The sequence below is a fragment of the Macaca mulatta genome, chromosome 10, assembly GCF_049350105.2.
Source record: "Macaca mulatta isolate MMU2019108-1 chromosome 10, T2T-MMU8v2.0, whole genome shotgun sequence".
NCBI lineage: Eukaryota > Metazoa > Chordata > Mammalia > Primates > Cercopithecidae > Macaca > Macaca mulatta.
In genome coordinates this window covers 1,031,084-1,058,073 of record NC_133415.1, presented here as the reverse complement: position 1 = coordinate 1,058,073, position 26,990 = coordinate 1,031,084, and the positions used below count along the sequence as shown (strand labels likewise).

The following is a 26,990-nucleotide window of genomic DNA, read 5'->3' as shown; positions in this document are numbered from 1 at the left end:
CCTGAGCAGGGCCTTGCCTGTAAGGAACCGAGGGCTTAGGGTGGGGTGGCTACACCAGAAGCTGCTGTGGCTTCTGGTGTGCCGGTCACACCTGCTGTGTCAGCATCACTGTTGATAGCCCCATCCCTCCCACTCCCAAATGTGGCCCAGTCTGGTGACAAATTAGAGCTGAGAGACAGGTATGGGGCGAGGAGAGTGGGGAGGCGTCTTCTGGGTCAGGACAGGAATCCCAGAGTAGCAGCAGTGAGCCAGGAGAGTCTCATAGAGTTTGGGAGAAATCAGTAGTAGGTAAGTGCAGAACCGAGCAAACAGCAAGAGGACTGTGAGCTTGGAGGAGACGTCCATAAGTAAGCAGAGATGCCCGAGTGAGCAGTCCGCTCAGCTGTAGGCAGAGATGCCCTGAGTGAACGGTCCGCTCAGCTGTAGGCAGAGATGCCCTGAGTGAACGGTCCGCTCAGCTGTAGGCAGAGATGCCCTGAGTGAACGGTCCGCTCAGCTGTAGGCAGTACACGCAGGATATCCCTTAAATTACCCTGTAACTTCGGAGGGAGGGAAAGGGAGAGGGAAGTTGGATGGTGGGAAAGCTTTGCCTTCCATTGTAGGAAGTTAATTCATAATGTCTAAAATTGATGAAAAAGAAATGTACGTATGTATTATTTAGAAACATGGAGGTTAACATTGGAGAAAACTGCTGAAAGAGTCCAGTCGTTGCCTCTGAGGAGCGTGACTTGGGAAGGGGGGAGCCTTTCCTTACCAGCCCTGTCAGCTCTCTGAGTTTTCCTCTGAGTCACCAACCCTGTCTTCTGTCTTGAGTTTTCAAAGCGCATGCACATATCACTTGTATAAAAAACATTGAAGTCAGGTGTGGTGGCTCACGCTGGTAATCCCAGCACTTTGGGAGGATGAGGTGGGAGGATCACTTAAGCCCAGGAGTTGAAGACCAGCTTGGGCAATATAGTGAGACCCCATCTCTTTTTTTTTTTTTTTGAGACGGAGTCTCACTCTGCCGTCCAGGCTGGAGTGCGATGGCACGATCTCGGCTCACTGCAACCTCTGCATCCCAGGTTCAAGCGATTCTCCTGCCTCAGCCTCACAAGTAGCTGGGATTACAGACACGCATCACCATGCCCAGCTAATTTTTTGTATTTTTAGTAGAGACGGGGTTTCACCATTTTGGCCAGACTGGTCTCGAATTCCCGACCTCAGGTGATCCACCTGCCTCAGCCTCCCAAAGTGCTGAGATTACAGGCGTGAGCCACTGCACCCGGCCCCCATCTCTATTTTTATTTAAAAAAAAATTTTTTTTTTGAAACATATTAAGGCTTTTTTTTCCGGAAACAGTCTCTTTCTGTCAACCATGCTGGAGTGCAGTGGTGCAATCTTGGCTCACTGCAACCTCCGCCTCCTGGTTCAAGCAGTTCTCCTGCCTCAGCCTCCTGAGTAGCTGGGACGACAGGTGCACATCACCGTGCCTGGGTAATTTTTTGTATTTTTAGAAGAGACGGGGTTACCATGTTGGCCAGGCTGGTCTTGAACTCTTGAGCTCAGGCAGTCTGCCTGCTTCAGTCTCCCAAAGTGCTAGGATAGTGCTAGGATTACAGAAGACACTTTTTTTGAGGCTAGTCCAAGTGCAGCAGTATTTACACCTAATTGGTCACAACCGGTTAAGATTTCTTTCTTCCTTCTCCAGTCTGTCTGCGTCACATGACTACCATTGTAAACAAAATGAAACAAAAAACACCTTTTTTGAGAAATGGAATAGGACAGATGGATGGGTGGATGGAGTGAGTGGTAGCTGAAGGAAGAAGAAAGGTCAAGATTATTTTTCAGTGATGGGGAAGATCCAGGCGTGGTGACACATGCTTGTGGTCCCAGCTGCTTGGGAGGCTGAGGTGGGAGTTGAGATCCCGGAGTCTGGGGACTCGTGTGTGCTGTGATCATGCCTGCGAAGAGTAAGTGCACTCCAGCCTGCGTGACACAGCGGGACTATCATCTCTCTAAAAAATAAACAAAGATGGAGAAGATATAAGTATGCGTGTAGACCAGGATTCGGCAGTCTGTATCTGTGAAAAGTCAGAGAGTAAATACTTTAGGCTTTGTAGGCCGTAAGGTCTCTGTTGGAAGGACTCAAGTTGTAGCATGAAAGCAGCTACAGAAAATAGTAAACAAATGGATGTGGCTACATTCCAAGAATGTAGCAGCGCCTGTGCTTCTGAGACTCTGCTATCCCTGCCTCGGTGGCACTGCCAGGTTAAACACCTCCTCCCGCAACCTGTTAGCCTTGGAGGTCAGGGTTCTGCAGACCTGGCAGGACACCTCCATGACCACAGGCTGAATTATGGGAGGACTCTTCTTGAAAGTGGATAATTTGCCTGAGCTGTCCATGCTCAAGAGAAGCTGTACTTGGTTTGAGTGGTTTGGGATCAGGTAGCAGCCACTGACCCTGGTTAATTAAAGCCAGGGACTGCTCCAGGCAGGTGAGGCCCATATGCTGCCTCTTCTGAGGCCTACATGCTGCCTCTTCTGAGGCCTGACGTGCAGCTCCCCTACCTCTATGAAGCAGCCCTTGGCTGAAAAACCACTGTGGCCGTAAGACGGCTGGTCACCTTCCAGAGTCAGAGTGCTGCCTGCCCAGGCCACAGCAGAGGGTGCCACCCGAGGCTGGAGGCAGCAGCAGTCACATGGTCAGCCCTAGAGCCTGTGGGTGCTCCTGGTCTCTTCGTGAGCTCTTGTCCGAGATCTGGATTATTTGAGAAATAAGACAGAAGAGCCAGTAAGAGACACCAAGCTGTCGCTTTCATTACTCATAAAGCAGTGTCATTAGTAACTCTGAGCTGTGGGCTTCCTGATTCCTGATTGCAGAATTAGAACTGCTCACCCAGTGGGAAGCAGCAGTGGGTAACAACAGGCCCCCAGGAAGCACCCCGCCCCAGAGAGACTTGCTGCACTCGGCAGAACTGAAAGAAAGACGGCATCTCCACTAAAGGAAACACTGGGAGGAAGGGAACTTCACCGTAGCAGTTCATGGGCCACTGTCCATCTCCTCCACATCCACTGCCCAACTGTCCATCCCCTCCACATCCACTGCCCACCTCCTGTGATGGCTTCTTCCTCTTCTTTGGTTGACTTCCTGTGGTAAATTGTACTCTGTTAAAACAGCTTCCTGAGACGGAGTTCGTGGGCAGTGATGTTTAGGTCATCAGGCCTGCGTGTTTGAGACCCTCTGATTAGAAGTTCAGACTGGGCATCACCCCCTGGGCTTTGGGAGCCTCCGTGTTGTCCTCTAGTCTCACAAGTCTGGTGTAACAAGCTCCCAGCTCACGTGTGTCACCTGTTTTCTCCTCTCTGAGGGCATTTAGGTTCTTTTCTAAGACCTGTTGTTCCTGAATTTCCCAGTAATGTGGAATTATTCTCTTGAGTCAGGACCGAGGATCCCAGAACAGCATCATTGAGCCAAGAGAGTTTCATGAAAGTCAGAGCTTGGGAGAATTTAGTAACAGATAAGTACGAAATCAAGCAAACAGAGCAATGAGAAAAACTAACTCTAAGGGAAGAGTTTTATAAGTAAGCAGATATACCCCAAGTAAACAAATCAGCTCAGCAGTAGACAATATGTGCATATTCACACTGAGGTCCACAGTGGATATCCATTTCCTTCATATGTCGTGCTGGGCTCCCTGAACCGTTTTAGTCTGTACATTTATGACGTTAGCTGAGGGAAATTTCTCATATTATTTCTTTGATATTTTCCCTCTTTTCTCTTTCTGGGACTTCTAATCAGGTGTTAGATCACTCAAATTAATGCTTTCCTTATTTTTGCTTTTAATGTTTTGTACTTTGCCTTTTTGATCTACATCTGAGAGATTTCTTCATCTTTTAAGTTCTCGTCCTTTTATTGACTTTTCAAAGTTCTACCATTATTTTGTGTTTGTGTTTTAGACATGAGGTCTTGCTATGTTGCCCAGTCTGGACTCAAACTCCTGGGCTCAGGTGATCCTCCCATCTCAGCCTCCCAAGCAGTTGGAACCACAGGCGCTCGCCACCATGCTTAACATCTGTCATATTTTTAATCTTTTTTTTTTTTTTCTGAGATAGAGTGTCTCGCTCTCTTGCCCAGGCTGGAGTGCAGTGGCACAATCTCGGCTCACTGCAAGCTCCGCCTCCCGGGTTCATGCCATTCTCCTGCCTCAGCCTCCCAAGTAGCTGGGACAACAGGCGCCCGCCACCACACCCAGCTAATTTTTGTTTTTGTTTTTGTTTTTTTTTTTTTGAGACGGAGTCTCGCTCTGTCGCCCGGGCTGGAGTGCAGTGGCCGGATCTCAGCTCGCTGCAAGCTCCGCCTCCCGGGTTTACACCATTCTCCTGCCTCAGCCTCCCGAGTAGCTGGGACTACAGACGCCCGCCACCTCGCCGGGCTAGTTCTTTGTATTTTTTAGTAGAGACGGTGTTTCACTGTGTTAGCCAGGATGGTCTCGATCTCCTGACCTCATGATCCGCCCGCCTCGGCCTCCCAAAGTGCTGGGATTACAGGCGTGAGCCACCGCGATTGGCCCATATTTTTAATTTCTAAGAGCTGTTTCTTATTCTCAGATATTTTAATAAAAGCTTCCAGTTCTTATTCATGTATACACAGTCTCAATGTGTCATCTCTGAGAACGTTATAGTTTAAAAGAGTTTCCTTCTGTTCTCTACACTCGCTGTCCTCTGCGTGCCTCGTCTTCTGTTCTCTACGCTCACTCTCCTCCTTGTCACTCGCTCTCCTCTGCCTTGTTTTCTGCTTGGTCAGCACCATGCTGCTTTCCTGAGTGGGGCCCTAAATCCTGCACAGAGTTTGGGATCTGCCTGGGGCTTACTCACCACAAGCTTAGAGGCCACTAGTTGACTTTTCTCTTTGTCTCATTATTTTTCCCAGAAAAGAATCCTAGCTCCCCCCTGTGGGGCATGGACCTGTTAGTATCAGGAGCTGAGTTGGGGAGAGGGTTGGGGGCACCCCAGTGTTGTTTTTTTTTTTTCCAAGTCCCCTATTTCTGGATGGTGTCTGATCACCCTGCGGCTGTGCCTGTCGTCCCTGGCCCACCGATCCCAGGAGGCCATAAGGGAGGGACATGTCCCACTGCCCTGGCCTGTGAGTTTTCAGCCCACCCTGCCCTTGCTGACCGCCAAATCAATGTCCAGGCCTCTCTGGAGTTCTGTGGCCTGAATTCTCATCTCTAGTTGGTGCCCCTTCTGTGGGCTCCTGAAGCTCAGCCTTCCCTGTGCCAAGGCCGTCTTCACGTGGCCGGCTGGTTCGGGCCTCCGGGCCTGGTTTGTCGTTTCTGCCTCTCTTTTCTTGTCTTTTTAATTCTTCATGTTGTTTGAGATGGAGTTTCAGAGGGAGTATCAACAAGCCTGTGTGCTCCATATGCTGTGGAATTTCTGTACCTTGTGTAAGTTTTTAAACTACTAGAGCAGCACCTGTTATTTGAAGAATAATTGTAAAATGTTGATAAAGGAAAAAAGGAGAAAATCTTAGTCCCTCCATCTAGAGAATCAGCGTCTTCTAGCTTGGTTTGTGCCATGTGTGCATACGTTTGTCCGTGTGTAGACAAGATGAGTTTGGAGCTGGGCTTGGTGGCTCACGCCTGTAATCCCAGCACTTCGGGAGGCCGAGGCAGGCAGATCACTTGAAGTTAGGAATTCGAGACCAGCCTGACCAACATGGTGAAACCCCGTCTCTACCAAAAATACAAAAGTTAGCCGAGCATGGTAGTGCCTGTCTGTAATCCCAGCTATGCAGGAGGCTGAGACAGGATGTGAACCCGGGAGGCAGAGGTTGCAGTGAGCTGAGATAGCACCATTGCACTCCAGCCTTGGTAACAGAGCAAGACTCTATCTCAAAAAAAAAAAAAAATCAATTTGTTCCCTATAGTATTGAGATACTTCTTCAAGGAATGATTTGGACGTTCTCTGCTTCCTCACTTTTGATCTTCTTCCTCACCCCATGGGATGTGACTTCTTCCCCCTGCCCAGCACACCGGTCTTAGTGTTAGAGATCTGGTAGACCTGGGGCCTCGCTGTGGCCTTTGAGGCTGCCAGCCCGGCCCTCCTCTCCTGCTCTCTGGTCCTTCTGCCCTGAGGGGCCGTGTGTTGTCCACTGTGCCAGGCACTTGTTGGCCAGCCCCTATGACATCCCACAAGGTGGGTACTGCCTGCCTTAATTAACAGACAAGGAAACTAAAGGCCAGAAAGGTCGGCTAATGAGGGGATGAGCCCAGGCCTGCCCCAGCCCCCCTGCGCCCACCTCTCAGGCCCCCTATCTGCCCACACATCCAGCCTGCAGCGCCCCTGTGCCCTGATGCCCTACTCCATCAGGCCCCAACCAGGTCCTGTCTCCCCAACCCATGCCTGCTGGGCCACTCTTTGACCCTCTACATTCCACCTGCCCTTACAGACGCTGTTCTTCAGAGCTCTAAAAGTGGCACTTTCTTGTCTGGGCTGATGAGGAACACCCACCCTGCAGCCAGCCGAGGTCATTGCGTTTCTTCCCCTTCCACACTTGGTCGGCCGCCAGGCCTGGCCAGCTGTTTCCTATAGAGTCTCTCAAACCCAAACCCCTCTAGCCAGTCACAGCGACCACCTTGGCTTAGGTCCAGTGCTAAGGCTGCCTCTGCACCTGGCACCAGCCACATGTTGGCAAGAGAAGGAAGGTCATAGCAGCTGACCTTGAGCACACACTTGCTGTGCGACAGGCATGGGCAGGCACTGTCACCTGCACGTTATTTTTTTATTTTTATTTTTGGAAACAGTCTTGCTCTGTCACCCAGACTGGAGTACAGTGGCACGATCTCATCTCACTACAACCTCCGCCTCCCAGGTTCAAGTGATTCTCCTGCCTCAGCCTCCCAAGTAGCTGGGACTACAGGCGTGCACCACCACACCTGGCTAATTTTTGTATTTTTAGTAGAGATGGCGTTTCACCATGTTGGCCAGGATGGTGTCGATCTCCTGACCTCAGGTGATCCACCTGCCTCAGCCTCTCAAAGTGCTGGGATTACAGGTGTGAGCCACCGCGCCCGGCATTGTTTTTTTTTTTAAGTCAGGGTCTTCCTCTGCCACCCAGGCTGGAGTGCAGTGGTGTGTTCTTAGCTCACTGCAAACTCTGCCTCCCGGGCTCAAGCTATCCTGCCACCTCAGTCTCCCCTGTAGCTGGGACCACAGGCACGCGCTGCCTCGCCTGGCTAATTTTTCCTTTCTTTTCTTTTTCTTTTTTTGGAGAGACAGGGTTTCACCATGTTGCCCAGGCTGGTCTCCCACTCCTGAGCTCAGGTGATCCACCCGCCTCGGCTTCCCAAAGTGCTGGGATTACAGATGTGAGCCACTGCGCCTGTCCTCACCTGCACGTTCAGATGGGAAAACCTAGACACAGAGAGGACAGGTCACTTCCTGGTGTTGGGACAGGCCTGTTCTGAGACAGCCATTCCTACGGGATGTTCCCACTGGGTTCCTGCCTGCTGGGCCCTGTGCTTCTCTCCAGCATTCCCAGAGGCAGGGTCACCTGCCAGGCCTTGCTGTGGGGGCTGCTGTTGAGGGCTGTGTGGGCTGTGGGGTGTGCCTTTCCTAGGGCGATGGCCATCACCCACCTCTGTCTACCAGGTGCAAAAGAGGGAGCACAGTGATGTCATCATGGGATCATATGCACTGGGCTATGGATTGTTTTGTATCTGGTCATTTTAATCAGATGAAAAGTGCATTATTCACAGGTGTTGGTATTTCCTAGTCATAAAGTTCTTGCACAGTGCCTCGTCCCTCACGCTGCTTCCCGAGTGCATAGTGCCTCGTCCCTCATGCTGCTTCCTGACCTGCTGAGGGGGTGTGTCTCCCGTCTGGGGATGGATTGGGCCTGTGTTTGTTGATGGAAGAGTCACGGCTTAGAGGGAGAGGAGAGGCTCAGTGGAGGGGAAGATGGAAATGGTCACAGACGTGTCCTCACGGAAACAGTGTGATCAGACAGGAGGTGAGAGACCTGGCAGGTGAGTGTGAAGGCCTGGAGAGGAGAAGCCAGAAGACTGAGAGAAGTTATTTAAAGAATGGGAGAAGGGTCAGAAAATGTCGGATATCAGCATATAGGGCATGAGGAGCATAGAAGGTATGTTAAAAAACTTCTAGCTGGTCACAGGTAGTCATGTTTTTATTCTGTTCTGAGGTCTATAGTTTTTATCACGTGGGTCTGCTTCCTAAGAAACAGACTATGTAAGCAGCTTCCTAAGAGTTGGAGAAGTCTAATTTCACCTCCAGTGCTTGGACTGTGCCCTTTTAGATATCCAAACACAGCCTGTGAGCTTCTGACTTGTGATGTGCCACAGATCAGCGACCGCCTCGGTGGGGACGAGAGCCTGCTGAGCCTCCTGTATGACTTCCTGGACCATGAGCCGCCTCTCAATCCTCTGCTCGCCAGTTTTTTCAGCAAGACCATTGGCAATCTCATTGCAAGAAAAACTGAACAGGTAAATGTGCAAAGCCCATGTGATTTGGGGCACTGTCATGGTGGATACTGATGTGTCCTGCTGTGGGCCTGGCTGTGTGACTCATCCGCAGGCCGTGGGAACAGCATTTGTGACTCTTCTGTGCAACACATGTGGAGCAGTGGGGTTTTGCCAGTCTGAGAACTGGAATTTGAAGGAGTGTTTCTGGCCGGGTATAGTGGCTCATGCCTGTAATCCCAGCACTTTGGGAGGCCGAGCTGGGCAGATCACTTGAGGTTAGGAGTTCAAGACCAGCCTGGCCAACATGACAAAACCCTGTCTCTACTAAAAATACAAAAATTAGCTGAGCGTGGTGGTGTGCATCTGTAATCCCAGCTACTTGGGAAGCTGAGGCAGGAGAATTGCTTGAACCTGGGAGGCAGAGGTTGCAGTGAGCTGAGATTGTACCACTGTACTCCAGACTGGGCGACAGAGTGAGACTCTGTCCCAAAAAAAAAAAAAAAAAGAAGGAGGAGGTTGTAACTGGCTCTGGAATAAGCACCACTTCCCGCCATCCCTGGGAGCTGCACGGGGCCCCAAAGTAGGCCGTCTTGTGCTGTCACCTACCAGGTGGAGGTATGAGGTCCTGGGGCTTCATGGCAAGACGTTGGACATCCACCTTCTCAGGTCTGCAGCTTTGTCTGTGTGGGTGGCGTGTCTGTCTGTCCAGAGCATTTATTCTTTCAAAACAAAGGTAACTTCTCACATTAGACTTCTGCAAAAGCAGTTAGTGAATTCATCTCAGCCAGCTGTAGCGGGGTCTTCCTGGAGTCCATCCTTGCTCCTGCCTCACATGTGACCTGACCCGGGCGTCTGCCCCTCCAGGCTGTGGACACACAGGTAGAGAGGGGTGGTGGCCCCTGTGCCTGCACCCCGTGGTCCGCCTTGCCCAGTCTTCTTCCTGTGTCATGCCCCACCTGCCCGTCCCCGACAAGAGTATTTTAAAACAAATCCTAGACACCAGATTATTTCTTATATAAAGATTTCAGTATGTGTATATATTTATTTATTTTTGAGACAGGGTCTCACTCTGCCCAGGCTGGAGTCCACTGGCTGCATCACAGCCCACTGCAGTCTCAACCTCCTCAAGCTCAGGGGATCCTCCCACCTCGGCCTCCTGAGTAGCTGGGACTACAGGCACGTACCACCGCACCTGGCTAATTTTTTTAAATGTTTTTTGTAGAGATGGGGTTTCCGCATGTTACCCAGGCTGGTCTTGAACTCCTGGGCTCAAGTGATCTGCCTGCCCAGGCCTCCCAAAGTTCTGGGACTACAAGTGTGAGCCACGTTGCCCAGCTATGTATCTCTAAAATAAAGACTTTTTTCTTTTAAATATAATCAGAATTTTATAATCACACTCCAAAAATAGTAACCATAATTGTTTCATACCATCAAACATTCAGTCAGGGCACAAACTGTTATCTCACATCTGCTTTGAGCTCTGAGAAAGTGCAGCCCCAGGAAGGCCGCCGTTCACCTTGACGACATTCAGTGTGCATGTGAGTGTATAGTGGAATGCCGTTTTCCCTTGTGCCATAAATCTGAGAGTTGCAAGGGCCCCCAGGGGACTGCCTCACCTCAGCTCCTTCTGAAGCTGTGTGTAAGTGAAGGGCACCAGCAGCAGTGGGTGGTGCTGGGTGGGAGGCTGCTGGCAGAATGGGAGTGGGAGTGGGAGTGGAGGCGGCGGGGAGCTGTGGTGTGGGCCGGGGGTTGTCGAGGCTGTGGGGTGGTAGTAGAAGTTGTAAAAACCTTGATGACCTGGCCCTTGCAGCCCAGTGACTAGATGCATGTATCTCGTAATTTGCCATAAGCTGATCTTATTCCTCTGCCACTTTCAGATATTTTCTTAATAATTTTACTACTTCATATAATATTTTTCTCCCATTCCCTTACCCAGTACTTAAGGCGTTAAAGTAATATGAACTGAACTGTTACAATTTTATTCTATTGGCCGGGCGCAGTGGCTCACGCATGTAATCCCAGCACTTTGGGAGGCCGAGGCAAGCGGATCACCTGAGGTTGGGAGTTTGAGACCAGCCTGACCAACGTGGAGAAACCCCGTCTCTACTAAAAATACAAAATTAGCCGGGCATGGTGGTGCATGCCTGTAATCCCAGCTACTCAGGAGGCTGAGGCAGGAGAATCGCTTGAACCCGGGAGGCAGAGGTTGTGGTGAGCCAAGATCGTGCCCCTGCACTCCGCCTGGGCAACAAGAGCGAAACTTCCCATCACCCAGCAGCTGGTTTGTTCTCAGGGCCAGCCGTGAGGCAGGGATGCCACGAGCCTTCCTCCTGTGTTTCCTGGAACTGTGGGAGTAGCCCAGAGGCGGGGCTTCCGGGAGACGACCGTCCGCATTTTCCCCGTCCTTCGTTACGAATTCTTTCAAATGTGTACAAATTAGAGAAAATATTTCACGAACCCCCATGTCTCTGTCAGTCAGATTCCACGTCATTTGTTCATGGCTAATCACATTTCTTCTGTATCTCTTTATTTTTCTTCAAGATTGTTTTTATGATTCTTTGCCTTTTGATTATTATTATTAATTTTTTTTTTTTTTTTGAGGCAGAGTCTTGCTCTGTTGCCAGGCTGGAGTGCAGTGGTGCAATCTCAGCTCACCACAACCTCCACCTCCCGGGCTCAAGCGATTCTTCTGCCTCAGCCTCCCCAGTAGCTGGGTCTACAGGCGTGCGCCCCCACGTCCAACTAATTTTTGTATTTTTAGTAGAGATGGGGTTTCACCATGTTGGCCAGGATGGTCTCGATCCCTTGACCTTGTGATCCGCCCGCCTCGGCCTCCCAAAGTGCTGGGATTACAGATGTGAGCCACCGCACCCGGCCAATGATGATGATGATGATTTTTGAGACGGAGTTTTGCTCTGTTGCCCAGGCTGGAGTGCAATGGCATGACCTCAGCTCACTGCAACCTCTGCCTCCGGGGTTCAAGCAATTCTCCTGCCTCCGTCTCCTGGGTAGCTGGGATTACAGGCGCCCGCCACCACGCTGGGGTAATTTTTGTATTTTTAGTAGAGACAGAGTTTCATCATGTTTGCCAGACTGGTCCCGAACTCCTGACCTCAGGTGATCCGCCTGCTTCGGCCTCCCAAAGTGCTGGATTATAGGCGTGAGCCACCGCACATGGCCTATTTTGTTTTTTGTTTTTATTTTTTTCTTTTCTATTTTGTATTTTTTTTCTTTTTCTTGATTGTTTTAGAATCAGCACATTTTAGAGTTTGTCAGTTTCTACATTCTCCCTCTCCATACCCTGCCCCCCAAAAAATAAACCTACTGAAATTTTGATGAGGTTTGCGTTGGCTGTAGTTGGGTCTGGCAAAGTGTGAACAGGCCAAAAGCAGCCACTGATGGTGTGAGCGAAGCAGCCACTGATGGTGCGAGCAAGGCAGCCACGGAGGGTGCGAGCGAGGCAGCCACGGAGGGTGTGAGTGAGGCCTTACTGTAGCACAGCCACTTCTATTTCACACCATAGCAGCACAGCTGGTAGCTCAGGCTGCTTTGATTTCTCAGAAATACACTGCAGTTCTCTGTCTGGCAGTCTTGAGCATCTTTCACTGGATTTATTCTTAGGTATTTGATATCTTTGTATTATTCTAAGTGTTTTTTTTTGTTTTGTTTTGTTTTTTTTTTTGAGACAGAGTCTTGCTCTGTCATCCAGGCTGGAGTGCAGTGGTGCGATCTTGGCTCACTGCAACCTCCACCTCCTGGGTTCAAGCGATTCTTGTGATTCTCGTGCCTCAGCCTCCCTCCCGCCTGGGGGATAGAGTGAGATTCTGTCTCCAACAAAAGAAAAAAGAACCTCTATTTTTCTCAAGCTTATAATGATCAATGTATCATACTCATATACATCAATATTCTAGTTGTGATATTATGCTGGTGTTTTAGAAAATGTCACCATTGGAAGAAACATGTCAATGCATACAAGGATTTTGTTTTTGTTTGAGGCAATTCCCCTTTTGTCTCCCAGGCTGGAGTGTAGGGGCACAATCTCAGCTCACTGCAGCCTCCGCCCCTGGGTTCAAGTGATTCTTCTGCCTCAGCCTCCCAAGTAGCTGGGATTACAGGTGCCCACCACCACGCCTGGCTAATTTTTGTATTTTTGGTAGAGACGGGGTTTCACCATGTTGGCCAGGCAGTCTTGAACTCCTGACCTCAGGTGATCCACCTACCTGGGCCTCCCAAAGTGCTGGGATTACAGGCATGAGCCCCTACCCCCGGCCTTTAAATGGTATCTTTTTAATTGAAATTTTGATTGAGATTATTGTATTTGCATGAGGTTGTATGAAATAATATGAAGAAAATCCTTGGCCAAGAGCAGTGGCTCACTCCTCCCATCACTTTGGGAGGCCAAGGTGAGTGGATCACTTGAGCCCATGAGTTTGAGAGCAGCTGGCCAACATGCCAAAAGCCTGTCTCTACTAAAAATATAAAAATTAACTGGGTGTGATGGCACATGCCTGTAATCCCAGCTACTTGGTGGGGCTGAGACAGGAGAATCACTTGAACCTGAAGGCAGAGGTTGCAGTGAGCCGAGATCGTGCCACTGCACTCCAGCCTAGGTGACAGAGCGAGACTCCGTCTCAAAAAAAAAAAAAAAAAGAAAAAGGAAAGGCCAGGCACGGTGGCTCACGCCTGTAATCCCAGCACTTTGGGAGGCCGAGGCAGGTGGATCACTAGGTCAGGAGATCGAGACCATCCTGGCTAACATGGTGAAACCCTGTCTCTAGTAAAAATAAAAAAATTAGCCAGGCGCAGTGGCAGGCGCCTGTAGTCCCAGTTACTCGGGAGGCTGAGGCAGGAGAATGGCGTGAACCTGGGAGGCAGAGCTTGCAGTGAGCTGAGATCTGGCCACTGCACTCCAGCCTGGGTGACAGAGCGAGACCCCGTCTCAAAAAAAAAAAATCCTTTTATGCTCTGACATGTTTCTTCCAGTGGTGACATTTTCTAAAACACTAGTAGAATATCACAACTAGAATATTGATGTGAATATGTGAATATGATCCATTGATCATTATGGGCTCAAAAAAAATAGAGGTTCTTTTTTCTTTTTTTGGAGTTAGAATCTCACTCTGTCCCCCAGGCTGGAGTGCTGTGGTGCGATCTTGGCCCATTGCAACCTCTGCTTCCTAGGTTCAAGCAATTCTCATGCCTCAGCCTCCCGAGTAGCTGGGATTAACAGGCACCCACCACCACATCTGGCTAATTTTTACATTGTTAGTAGAGACCACGTTGGCCAGGCTGGTCTTGAATTCCTGAGATCAAGTGATCCGCCTGCCTTGACCTCCCACAAGTGCCATGATCACAGGCGTGAGCCACCACGCCCAGCCTAGGGTTATTTTTTCTTAAATGTTTGGAAGAATTTATTGGTAAGGCCGTTAAACCTTCTCTGTATAGAAAGCCTATTAATTATAGATTTTGTGGGGTTTTATTATGTTCTGGAATTGATTTTGTTTCTTGTCAGTTTAGATAAGTACTTTTTTTAAGGAAGTTTCTTTTCTAAATTTACAAAAACTGGCATAAAATTGTTTCTGTTAATTTCTCATAGTACATCAGGTGTGGTGGCTCCTGCGTGTTACCACAGCATTTTGGGAGGCTGAGGTGGGAGGATCACTTGAGCTCAGAAGATGGAGGCTGCAGTGAGCTATGATCGCACCACTGCACTCCAGCCTGGGCGACAGAGTGAGACCCTGTCTCAAAAAAAAAAAGAAAAAAAAAACTACAAACCTCTCATCGTAGTTTTTATTTCTGTAGGATCTTTAGTGATGTCCCTTGTTTCATTCTTGATATTGTTATTTGCATCTTCTGTTTTGTCCTTAGTCTTTCTAGAAGTTTAATCATCCTTTTCGAAGAGCCATCCTCCTCTCCTCCTCCCCTGCCCCCTCCTTCCCCTCCTCTTCCTTCTTCCCTTCTCTTTTCCCACCGATCCTTTTCCTACTCTCCTTCCTCGTCGCAGCACTGGGGAGTGAGGCTGAGGCCCTGCAGCCAGGTGGGCCTTCTCTGTGTTCCCATTGTTTCCAGTGGAGGGCTGGGTCTACCCCAGCCCCCAGCCCAGTAGCCTGGACATAGCAGACACTTATCTCTGGAGGCTGAGTTGAGCTGAATTTGCAGCAAGCCCAGCCTTCAACTCTCCACTGTTACCTCAGATCCACCATCTGAGCAGCTCACTGCGTCTGTGATGTGCCTCCCCGTGGCCTCACGCTTAGCTGTCTACACTTCGTTGGTACTGGTCATCAGCCAGCCACAGAAGGCCTCTTTTTCTTTTCTAAAACCTCAGTCTTCTTTCCCCTTCAGCTGCTCACTGGTTTTGGTCAGCAGCTGGCATCTTGTGCACTCTGTGCTCCCTGGGTGTGTGTTCTAGGCCTGGGGCTGCCAGCGATGGCCATCAGCTCAGCTCAGCTCTGTCTACACCATTCGTTTCTGTTGGAAAAACCCGAACCAGTAGGTATTGAATGGCAGCTTCTCACGCAGCCTGTGGTGCCCCGCCTGGGACAGCTGTGTCCTGTCAGTGCAGAGCCACAGCTGTCCCTGTGCAGCGGCCTCCCCCTGCCAGGCCCTCACATACACCACTGCCTGGTAGAATTCTCTGCCTGTCCCTTGAGAGAGCTTTCTTACAGTCTTGTCTGGGTCTGTCCGTTATTTCTGCATGATATAATTAACAGTTCAACTTTCCCATGAGAGTTTTTGAAGGAGGAGTCTCATGGTTGTCAGGGTCAGCCCTGCCTGCCTCTCAGGTGTGTGTGATTTCAGGTGATTACATTTTTGAAGAAGAAGGACAAGTTCATCAGCCTGGTGTTGAAGCACATCGGCACCTCAGCGCTTATGGACCTGCTGCTGCGCCTGGTCAGCTGTGTGGAGCCAGCCGGGCTCCGGCAGGAAGTCCTGCATGTGAGTCCAGGAGTCCCCCCGGTTCCCGAGGGCGGGGGTGCTGCAGGAAGCCAGCTGGTTAAGTGCAGGAGCTCACAGCACCAGGGCGCCCGGCCCTCATCTCTTCACCCAGCGTGCACTTCTCCATGGGGCTGTTAGGGGTTCTTGTCGAGGATTGTGGCCTGCACCTTTCCCACTGTTGTGACTCAACTTGCTCAGAAGCGCGGAGCAGAGCGGTCCCTTCTCTCTGCAGTCTCAGCCTCCTGCTCTGTGAAGAGGCTGAAACGGACTTATCTTGCCTGCCCCTTTTCCCCTGCCGGCGCCCACCCCTGTGGCTTAGAGCAGGAGGTCAGTGAGGTGCTGGCCCTGCGTCCAGGCCTGTGCCTGCCAGGAGAGCCCTGGTGGACAGCAGTTACCTGCAGAGCCCCATTGTTTACCCTGGAGTGTGCATGCGTCTGTTCTGATGGTGTTTAGTCAGTGAGAGCAGGTGCTATAGTTCCCGAAAAGAGGAGGATGCCCCCCAGAGAAGTCCAGGAAATCCATGCCGCACAAACTTCCACTCACTGTTTGGCCGGCTTTGTTTATGGTGAGATTTAAAATAGAGTAGAGGCCGGGCGCGGTGGCTCTCACCTGTCATCCCAGCACTTTGGGAGGCGGAGGTGGGCGGGTCATGAGGTCAGGAGATGGAGACCATCCTGGCTAATATGGTGAAACCCTGTCTCTACTAAAAATACAAAAAATAGCCAGGTGTGGTGGCGGCCCCTGTAGTCCCAGCTACTCGGGAGGCTGAGGCAGGAGAATGGTGTGAACCTGGGAGGCGGAGCTTGCAGTGAGCCGAGATCGCACCACTGCACTCCAGCCTGGGTGACAGAGCGAGACTCCGTCTCAAAAAAAAATAAATAAATAAAATAGAGTAAACTGTGAGGCCCTCTCCCTGTTTCCCAGCTCCTAGAATCTGGACTCATCCAGGTGGTCACTGTCACTCTGAGGTTAGTAATGCTTCCTCAGGGAGCAGCTTCTCACTGGGCATGACCGACCATCACCCACCTTTGCACAGTGGACGCAGGGAATGACTGACCGTCACCCACCTTTGCACAGTGGACGCAGGATCAGTACTAGCTGTGGTCATAGCCGTTAGTGGGAAGCCTGCAGAACTGTACATCAGGCAGCCTTTTAGCTGCTTTACTTGATTCACTTCACAAAGTAGCCACGTGGGGACAGGTCATCCCATTCTGGGATAAGGAATTTAGGCACAGGGCACAGCAGTGCGGTGTGGGAGCCAGATGTGGCCCAGACCTGCCGGACCCCGACACTCACACTGGGCCCCCGTTGCCCATGAGCTTGACCCCACAGTGTTCCTGTGGCCTCGCCAGGGTGGATTTACTCTTCCTCATCCTGGGAAGGCCCCAGTGCTGCAGGGAACAGCTGAGGCTTCTCTGGCTTCAGCATCCAGCAGGTTCCTGAGCTGTGGCCTGTGTGGCTCATTTGCACCCTGGTCCTTAGAGAGAAATCCTGAAGACAGAGCTTACATGTGCACCGTTAGGGCAGAGGCATGGTGGTCACCCCTTATTATCTTTTCAACTACTTCCAGGACCTCCCAAAACTCAGTCATTGTGTGTTATTTGTGTTCTTTCTGGGTCTGGGGCGTGTCAGGCAGGGTCTGTTCTAGAAAACGGGTGCAGTGCTGCGCTGAAGGGGAAAGGTTCCTGCTGTTAACTTAGACGTGAGCAGCGACACTGAAAGGCCTCTTTTTCTCTTTCAGTGGCTGAATGAAGAGAAAGTCATCCAGAGGCTTGTGGAGTTGATCCACCCGAGCCAGGATGAAGATGTGAGTGTGCTGCTTACCAAGCTTCGTGCATGCTAGCCCAGGCCTGTGGCTGCTGGGCCATCTACTGCTGCCGGCCAAGGGAGCGAGGGAGGGGCAAGTCATCCCTTTCCTAAGATGAGGATCTGTTGAGTACTTTTCTCTCTTTAATCAAGCACTGACTTCTAGGCTGTTTTTTTTTTGGTTTTTTTTGTTTTTTGTTTTTTGTTTTTTGAGGTGGAGTTTCGCTCTTGTTGCCCAGGCTAGAGTGCAATGAGGCGATCTTGGCTCACTGCAGCCTCCGCCTCTCGGGTTCAAGCGATTCTCCTGCTCACCCAGGCAGGTAAGCCACCACACCTGGCCTCTAGGCTGTTTTCTTGTTGTTTAAATAGAGAGGAGGTCTCACTACATTGCTCAGGCTGTTCTCAAACACCTGGCCTCAAGTGATCCTCCTACCTCAGCCTCCTAAAGTGCCGTGGTTACAGGAGTGAGCCACCATGCCTGGCCTAGGCTTTTTTTCCTTAACTGAAAAATAATATATGTGTATCATAAAAACAATTCTAGGACAGGCGCGGTGGCTCATGCCTGTAATTCCAGCACTTTGGGAGGCTGAGGCAGGCTGATCACTTGAGGTGATGAGTTTTGAGACCAGCCTGGCCAACATGGCGAAACCCTGTCTCTACTAAAAATTAGCCAGGCGTGGTGGAGGGTGCCTATAATCCCAGCCACTCAGGAGGCTGAGGCACGAGAATCACTCGAACCCGGGAAGGGGAGCTTGTAGTGAGTCGAGATCGCACGGCTGCACTCCAGCCTGGGCAACAGCGAGATTCTGTCTCAACAGACAAACAAAAGAACAATTCTAATAGAATTGTATTGGTCGTCTGCGACTGAATAGCAAATTACCCTGAAACGTAGTTGCTTATGGCAAGTATTTTTACCTGTAGCAGCATCAGTTTCTGTGGATCAGGCATCTGAATGTGGCTTAGTGGCTCTTCTGCTCATTCTCTCACAAAGTGCAGTCATCTCAGAGCTCCCCTGGGGTAGAGGCCAGCTCCATGGTCACAGATGGCTTGGCAGCATACAGTTCCTCAGGGCTGTGGGCCGAGGCCACCCTCGTCATTGTACCACGTGGGCCTCTCCACAGGGCAGCACACGACGTGGAGCTGAGCTTTCCCCTCACTCTTACTGTATTTGGCTCTTTAGAGCTGGGTGGCTGGGTCCAGCCCTCACTAAAAGAGATGGGGGCTATAGGGGCATGAACTCCAGGAGGGGATTGTTAGGGGCCCCCTAGAAACCACCCACCCTGGAAGCACCTAAGGTGACAATGGGGCTCCCTGTGGTGATGCCTGTTCAGAGTTTGGGGTACATCCCAGCAGACCTTTTCCTAGCATTACACGTATCTATCTATACATACAACCACGCGTCCTTGGCACATTGGAAAACAGTGGTGCTGACTCGTGTCTGAGGCCTTCACCGCTGCCTGGCCAATCACCCTGCTTCGTTCTCTGTCAGCCCACAGGGCTGATCAGACAGATGGGAGAGGCCACACTGGCGTCTGTAGGAAGCGAGGAGGCCACCCTGCCTGAGAACCAGAGTCCACCCATGCACGTGGGTGTTGTGGACTGATGGCCTGTCCTGGGTCCCAAAGGCAGAGCTCAGGGCTAATCTGGCTGCTTTCTTTTCTCCCTAAAACACTCCTGTGAGTGTTTGCCCCTCCGTCTTCCCACAGCGTGTGAGCCAATGCTGCAAGGAGTCGGGTTGTTTCTCTCTGAATCACATTTGTCTTCCCTAGAGAACAACCCCGGCATTGTCAGCAGGGGCAGGTTCCCATCAGGGATTGTGTTTTAATGTTTCCCTAGAAAAGTTGAGTCCTCTGTTTTCTTGGTAGCAACTTCCCTATTTTCATCAGCTTACAGGACTCATTCTGAATAACAGCAGCTACTTATTACCACATTTAAAATACAGTATCAATAACATGGCCACATATTCAGTATATTTCAAAACGTGGATCACAGGTATAGCCCAGTATCTGCATTGCATATCTGACCATTATTAGCCCTGTTTTGAATTCCTAAAGATAGTTCAATGCAGCTTAAAAAAAAGAAAAATCTAACCAGATCTACATTTTGACAACAGAAAAGGCATACTCGAGCTTCTTTGAAATGAAGCTGTTGTCTGGAATCTTTGTAGAAAACTGGTTTAGAGAAAGTCCCACATCCTTTTTTTTTTTTTGGAGACGGAGTCTCGCTCTGTTGCCCAGGCTGGAGTGCAGTGGCGCGATCTCGGCTCACTGCAGGCTCCACCTCCCGGGTTCACGCCATTCTCCTGCCTCAACCTCCCGAGTAGCTGGGACTACAGGCGCCTGCCACCTTGCCCGGCTAATTTTTTGTATTTTTAGTAGAGATGGCGTTTCACTGTGTTAGCCAGGATGGTCTTGATCTCCTGACCTGATGATCCGCCCGCCTCGGCCTCCCAAAGTGCTGGGATTACAGGCCAGAGCCATTACACCCGGGCAAAAGTCCCACATCTTTTTAAAAAAAGAAAGAAAGAATTTAACATCACAGTGGTATTGAATAACAACACAAGTCTAGCATCTGCCAGAGAAGCAGCAGGACTCGTGCCCTGTGTGCCTGCCAGGGCTGGTCCTGCTGTTTCTTCTCCACACTGAGGGGCTCTGTGTTTCCCTTGTCTTTTCAGAGGCAGTCAAATGCTTCTCAGACTCTCTGTGACATAGTTAGGCTGGGCAGAGACCAGGGCAGTCAGCTGCAAGAGGCTCTGGAGCCAGACCCCCTCCTCACAGCGCTGGAGTCGTGAGTGCTGGTGGGCCGTGGTGCTGGTGGGCCTCCCTTCCTGGGTCATGGGGACATCACTGAGCCTCGCTCTGAGCACCAGGACATGCTGCACCTCCTCTGATTCACATTCGAATGAACCCCAGGTTCAGAGCCCGTGTTAACTGGGGGCCTATTTCCAGAGGGAGGGGTCTCCAGAGGAGTCACCTGGCGGGTCTAGAGAGTGGGCCAGCAGCAGCAGGAGTGTCCTGAGAACCCTGGCGCCTGGCCTTGAGCCTGAGCAGGTTTAGGGTTTTGCTGGGGTCCTCCACGGGGAGCAAGGAGCATCCTTGCATCCTTTGTGTGTGTGTCTGCTCTGCCAGGCAGTGACCTCTGTGTGTGTCTCTTGTGTGTGTGTCTGATCTGCCAGGCAGTGACCTCTGTGTGTGTCCAGCAGGCAGGACTGTGTGGAGCAGCTTCTGAAGAACATGTTTGATGGAGACCGGACGGAGAGTTGCCTCGTTAGCGGGACTCAGGTGTTACTCACCTTGCTGGAAACCAGGCGGGTTGGGTGAGTCTCATGAGGAGAAATCGTATGGAGCTGAACTTGGTGCTTCAGTGACTGGCAGCCCACATGAGCAGTCTGGATTATGTCATTTGTGTTTTTAATTTTTGATTATGCAAGTAATAACACAGATAGATTTCCCTTGTTGAAGGCTTGACTTTATGGCTGCGGCCAAGTCCCCTTGGACCCTCATCATCACTGGTGCTTCCTCTCCAGCCTGAAGCTGCTCGTCGTGACCAGTTGGCGATGCAGGTGTCGACATGTGTAGAGCAGGTGTGGTTGGCAGGTTTTCCCCGAGGACTGTTGTGACAAGTCCCCACAGCTCCTGTGTGTGCGTGTGTGTGTGGCAGGGTTTCCACAGCTCCTGTGTGTGTGTGTGTGTGTGTGTGTGTGTGGCAGGGTTTCCACAGCTCCTGTGTGTGCGTGTGTGTGTGTGGCAGGGTTTCCACAGCTCCTGTGTGTGTGTGTGTGTGTGTGTGTGGCAGGGTTTCCACAGCTCCTGTGTGTGTGTGTGTGTGTGTGTGGCAGGGTTTCCACAGCTCCTGTGTGTGTGTGCGTGTGTGTGTGGCAGGGTTTCCACAGCTCCTGTGTGTGTGCGCGTGTGTGTGTGGCAGGGTTTCCACAGCTCCTGTGTGTGTGTGCGTGTGTGTGTGGCAGGGTTTCCACAGCTCCTGTGTGTGCGCGTGTGTGTGTGTGGCAGGGTTTCCACAGCTCCTGTGTGTGCGTGTGTGTGTGGCAGGGTTTCCACAGCTCCTGTGTGTGTGCGTGTGTGTGTGTGGCAGGGTTTCCACAGCTCCTGTGTGTGTGTGTGTGTGGCAGGGTTTCCACAGCTCCTCTGTGTGTGTGTGTGTGGCAGGGTTTCCACCGCGACGCACAGTTATATATACATGTGTTTATCTCCCAGGCAGACACTGGCCCTCACAGGGTGGGGCTGTGGCATTAGCACTTGGTTCCCAGGCGACTGTCCTCCGTTGCACTTTCTCGTTCATCAGGTGTCATTTCTGTACCCACTGTGCACTAACACAGGCCCAAGGAGTCAGAGAACTGAGACACAGCCCCTTCCCTTTAATTGCTCCCATCTGGCACAGGAGGCCAGTGTGTGGACAGCCGGGGTGATGCAGAGTGGCGAGTGCCGTAGACGTGCACCCTGTGCCTCAGGGCTCACAAGAAGGGACCCACATGGGGCTGGTGGGTGGAGCCTCGCAGTCAGGCACGTTTTCCCTGAGAGGCCGCATCTGGCAGAGACCACCTGGGATGAGGCGGTGAGGGGGTCCCAGTGTGGACACAAGCATGGGGCAATATGTGGCAGAGGAGAGTGGAGCTTGCTTGGAGGAGCTCCTTTGCTGTGAGCCCACACCGCTATCCTCAGTTGCAGCTGTTGGAGGCCTGTTGAGGCACGACAGTGAATAGGCAGAGACAGAGGAGTCAGCAGCAGAAGTGAGTTCAGGTGAAAGTTGAATTGGTTTGAGGATATAGGTGCTGGAGACCCTTCTCTGACCCCAGGTAGAAATTTCAGGAAGTGTTTGAAACTGTTTCTCTGGATCACAGTGTGGCCTAGAAGGCCCTCAGGTCACAGAAGGCTGGGCAGTGCCAAAGCCTTTCAAGCAGTTGAAACTCCGAGGAGGACGCCCATCAGGCGCAAATGGAAAGACAGTCGAGTGGAGAGTCTGTGAGGGAGGCATTGGGACAGGGGGGTGTGGTTGGCCTGCCAGATGCCCAGGAGATCCTATAGTGTATGTCTCGAAAGGGCCGTATCAGTGTTCTCTGGGCATTTCCCCTCCTGGCCTGCCCCTGGCCCTTGAACCCCATCTGTGGATTCAGGTTCCCCACATGCCAGCGGGAACCTGATATCTCCAGGACATTTCCGTCGTCTCCATTCCATCACACGCGACGATGTCTAACTCTCCCAAGGTGACTGTAGCTCCCTTATTTCCGCATTCTGGGGAGGACGTAATTCAGCCCCCAGCACTGATAGCCTGTGCTTTTTTAAAGTGAAAGAAAAAGGAACAATAAGAAAATGACAAGAAATTGACTTAACCTTGGTAGTGAGGTTGTTAGGACTGTCTCTGTCTCTCTTGTACTACCTAATACTTATTTGTTTATTAACCAAAAATAGTGTTAAAATGTTGTCGTTTTTCTCTAGTTAGGCAAGTGGAATATTGATATTTTAATCTTCATAAATCCAGGAAAGCTGAGCCACTTCTGAGGCCCAGGCTCAACCCTACATGTGATGGAGGGGACTGTGTAAAAATCAGGAAAACAGAGAGAAGCCAGCTGTTTCTCTTTGATTCTTGTGCTGCTGCTGCTGCTGATTTTCAGACGGTGTCTTGCTCTGTCCCCCAGGTGGGAGTGCGGTGCCACGACCGTATCTCAGTGCGGCCTCAGAGTCCTGAGCTCAAGCCATCCTCCCGCCTGTCCCTTGCAAAGTGCTGGGATTATAGGTGTGAGCCACTGCACCTCGCTCTCTGATTTTTGAAATTCTTTTGCTTATTACTTTAAAAAATATATGATTATGTATTATTTTTACAACTGGAAAGAGTGTTTAAATAAATATCTCAGACTTGCTTGAAAACACCACAGGGGCTAGGCATGGTGGCTCACACTTGTAATCCCAGCACTTTGGGAGGCAAGGCGGGCGATCACCTGAGGTCAGGTGATTTGAGACCAGCCTGGCCAACATGGCGAAATCCTGTCTCTACTAAAAATACAAAAATTATCCGGGTGTGGTGGTCCATGCCTGTGGTGGTCCATGCCTGTAGTCCCAGCTACTCGGGAGGCTGAGGCAGGAGAATCACTTGAACCCAAGAGGTGGAGGTTGCAGTGAACTGAGATCGCATCATTGCACTCCAGCCTGGGTGACCAAGTGAGACTCCGGCTAAAAGTAAAAAAAAGAAGGTCCACACAGGAACAGTGTGAAAGATACAGGGGTAGCAGTGAAGGTTTTCAAAGCAGGAGGACAGAGCAGCACCCCACCGGTGCTGGGGGCAGTGAGTCCTGTGTCACTTGCCCTTTCTCCATGTTCTCGGATGTCACAAGCAATCATCTTCCTGAAGGTCTTTAGTGCCTTTCTCTTCTATCTGTACCAGTCACCAGATCACGTGTGGAGACCTTGGGTAGCTGCACTCCTCTAGGATTTATTTTTGGGAAGTTAAAGAGGGTTCTTTCTGGAAGAAGAGGATGCACTGAGTTGCTGGTGAGGTTGGACAGGGCCCTGGTGTCCCCGGTCTCCATCTGCTTTCCTCATCCACAGGACAGAGGGCTTGGTGGACTCCTTTTCTCAGGGACTGGAAAGGTCATACACTGTCAGCAGCAGTGTACTACACGGCATCGAGCCTCGGCTGAAGGACTTCCACCAGCTCCTGCTCAACCCCCCCAAGGTAAATGGCCGTGGCGACTGCTGAGTGCCTTTGGAGGCCTCGCAGGGGAGGTTGATTTGCAGGGAGGAGAACCCACAGCCTGTCCCATAGGAAGCAGAGTGTGGAGTGAATGTGTTCTAAGACAGCCGTTCCCACCCCCCCACTTGAGAAGCACCGGGTAGGTGCCAAAACACATTTTCAGGACTGCTCTCCCAGATCTGCAAGTGCTCTTCTCTGCCTCCGCAGCTGACCTGGAGGTCACCACAGGCCTGGCCTCCAAGTTGGGGGCACCTAGCTAAGGGATGCTGGGCTCCTGAGAGAGGGGACCGGGGGTGGCAGGGGAGGCCCCTTGCCCCGCTCAGCAGCACTGGGCAGTGCGTGGGTCATGTTGAGGAGGGTGAAGCACACAAAGGCTCCTCCCGGCTCAGACTGCCAGCCAGGCGACTGCCCATCCCGTCTCACCCTCCCCAGACACAACGCCCCCCACCCCGCGCTGCGTAGCGCCCTCCTGACCTACAGCTCAGTTCCTCTCACTCGCCACCTTGGTAAGATCCACCTGCCCCCCTAGCGAGCCCTGTGGGGGCTGGGATTCTGTTTTGTCAGCCTGGAGCCTTCAGTGAAGAGAAGGCAGATGCATTATGCTGAGTGTAGGGGATCAGAAAAGACCTGCGGCCCATCTGAGGAGGCATTTCCGTCCGTCTCCCCAAAGTGTGTTCATGGGACACTTGTTAACTTGGTGTTCTGAGGTTGTGTCCGCAGAGGCAGCCCCACTGGGCATCCTCAGCGAGGCATCATGCCAAGGGCTCTGACCTCAGACTGGTGCTGCTGGCCCCATCTTGGACATCTCACCCGCTGAGGTGCACGGCTCTCTGGCCCCACAGGCTCAGACTGGAGTGCCCGTGAGCCATCCTGGGAGCACTCTTCTGAGGCCCTGAGGGGAGCAGCAGCCTCTTCACCCCACTGATCCCTTCATTTCTTCTGGCAGACAGCCCTCCCTGAGGAACCCCCGCCATGCACCTCACCGCCCTGGGCGGGGTCCCGGCGTGGACCCCCGCCATGCACCTCACCGCCCTGGGCGGGGTCCCGGCGTGGACCCCCGCCATGCACCTCACCGCCCTGGGCGGGGTCCCGGCGTGGACCCCCGCCATGCACCTCACCGCCCTGGGCGGGGTCCCGGCGTGGACCCCCGCCATGCACCTCACCGCCCTGGGCGGGGTCCCGGCATGAGCCCAGAGACTCCAGCAGTGGCCTCATTGCTCACAGGGCCTAACTGGGTGGTACCTTCTGTGTTTGCAGAAGAAAGCGATCCTGACCACCATTGGTGTGCTGGAGGAGCCCCTGGGGAATGCCCGTCTGCATGGCGCCCGCCTCATGGCAGCACTGCTGCACACAAACACACCCAGCATCAACCAGGAGCTCTGCCGGCTCAACACCATGGACTTACTGCTGGTAAGTGGGCCCCTCAGCCCCGCTGCGTGTCTGTGAGCGTGCCGGGCCTGGCCTGTGGACTTGTCGGGAGCCGCAGAGTGGGGCCCCAGCATTTGGACAAAGCTCTGCCAAGGGGAGGTGCCAGTCCCAAGGCTGGACCACAGGTCTCTGGTGGGGCACAGAGCAACAGTGAGGCGTGTCTCAGCTGCAGGCTCACGGGAAGTGACAAGTCTACTGCAGAATTGCCCTGAAAGCAGAAGGCGGATTTCTAGCCCTGTTTGACGGAATGGAGTGACATGTCTACCTCCTTTGTCATGTTCTGACTGAACAACGTAGAACTTACATGGTGGTTATTAAGTATAAAATGTGCTAAAAGAGAAGCTTCCGTCTTCCACAATAGAAGGTCAACCTGGCAGTTTTTGTCAAAGCCAGCGGGCAGTGCTTCTCCATCCTGCAGACGGCCTGCATGATGCTCCAGGTGTCTGGGGAGAGGAAAGGGCAGGCGGTGCTGGTGGGCAGTGCCAGTGAGCAGCCCTGGCTGTGGGCAGCAGGCTCCTCTGCAGAGAGCACAGGGCTGCTCCCCTGAGGGCGAGGGGCACTGCCCTAGTGGGTCCTGTTGGCAGACACAGCCTCCCCTCTTCTGCCTGGCTCTGGTGCTCTGCTGGAATCTCCCTGCAATCTTAGTCCCAGGATGAGCCGGTCTCAGAACTGGGCTGGAAGTGCTGTCTGGCTCAGAAGTTCTGTCAGCATGTAGAAGTTCTGGGGCACTGCTTTGGCTGTGAGATCCCAGGCTGCTTCAGGGAAGCAATTACAAAAGACCTATTTTCCTTTTCCCTCTTCTTTTTTTTTTTTGACACAGTCTTGCTCTACCGCCAGGCTGGAGTGCAGTGGCGCGACCTTGGCTCACTGCAATCTCTGCCTCCTGGGTTCAAGCGATTTTCCTGCCTCAGCCTCCCGACTAGCTGGGATTACAGGCACGCGCCACCACGCCCAGCTAATTTTTTTTGTATTTTTGGTAGAGACAGGGTTTCACCATGTTAGCCAGGATGGTCTCAAACTCCTGACCTCATGATCCACCCGCCTCGGCCTCCCAAAGTGCTGGGATTACAGGCGTGAGCCACTGTGCCCGGTCCCTTCTCCCTCTTTAAAATAATTCTCTCTTCCACTTTCTTCCTGTCTTTTATATTTACTGTGGTAAAATATCATAACATGAACTTGGCTGTTTTAATTATTTTAAGGTGTGTAACTCAGTGCATTCACCATCTTGTACAGCCATTGCCATTATCCATATCTAGAAGTTTTTCATTTTTCCAAACAGAAACTCTCTCTCTGTTAAACACTAACTCCCCATTCATTCTCCCTCTCCACAGCCTCTGGCAAAGCACCTTTCTCTTTGTCTCTGACTTGACTATTCTAGGTACAGTTTATGAGTGGAATCGTCAAGTATTCTCTTTTTGTGACTGACTGATTTCACTTAGCATTATGTGCCCAAAGCTCATTCAGTACTGTAGTGTATGTCCAAATTTCCTTCGTTTTTAAGGTTGAATAATTACTGTGTGGGGCCCACGTTCTGTCCGTGCATCCATCGGTGGACAGCTGGGTTGCTTCCAGCCTTGGCTGTTGAGAATAAGGCTGCTGTGTATGTGGGTGTGCAAATACGTGTTTGAGTCCTTCCTTTCAGTTCTTTTGGAT

The 26,990-nt window shown here is 51.6% G+C and overlaps 1 protein-coding gene across 50 annotated transcripts in view; it reads left to right on the top strand.

The window, feature by feature from the left end:
• The window catches only part of PPP6R2 (protein phosphatase 6 regulatory subunit 2), a 98,037-nt gene that overhangs the window by 52,307 nt on the left and 18,740 nt on the right, over positions 1 to 26,990 (top strand). For 20 of the 50 annotated variants that reach the window (XM_077949183.1, XM_028827542.2, XM_077949181.1 and 17 more), the window contains 7 exons: positions 8,297 to 8,483; positions 15,261 to 15,398; positions 17,140 to 17,205; positions 19,879 to 19,991; positions 20,407 to 20,520; positions 23,765 to 23,891; positions 25,167 to 25,319. In XM_077949183.1, the coding sequence (XP_077805309.1) occupies positions 8,297 to 8,483; positions 15,261 to 15,398; positions 17,140 to 17,205; positions 19,879 to 19,991; positions 20,407 to 20,520; positions 23,765 to 23,891; positions 25,167 to 25,319 (898 nt within the window). Of the gene's footprint in view, positions 1 to 8,296; positions 8,484 to 15,260; positions 15,399 to 17,139; positions 17,206 to 19,878; positions 19,992 to 20,403; positions 20,521 to 23,764; positions 23,892 to 25,166; positions 25,320 to 26,990 lie in introns of all 50 variants that reach the window. The other 30 variants (XM_028827541.2, XM_077949165.1, XM_077949176.1 and 27 more) reach the window with 3 other exon arrangements.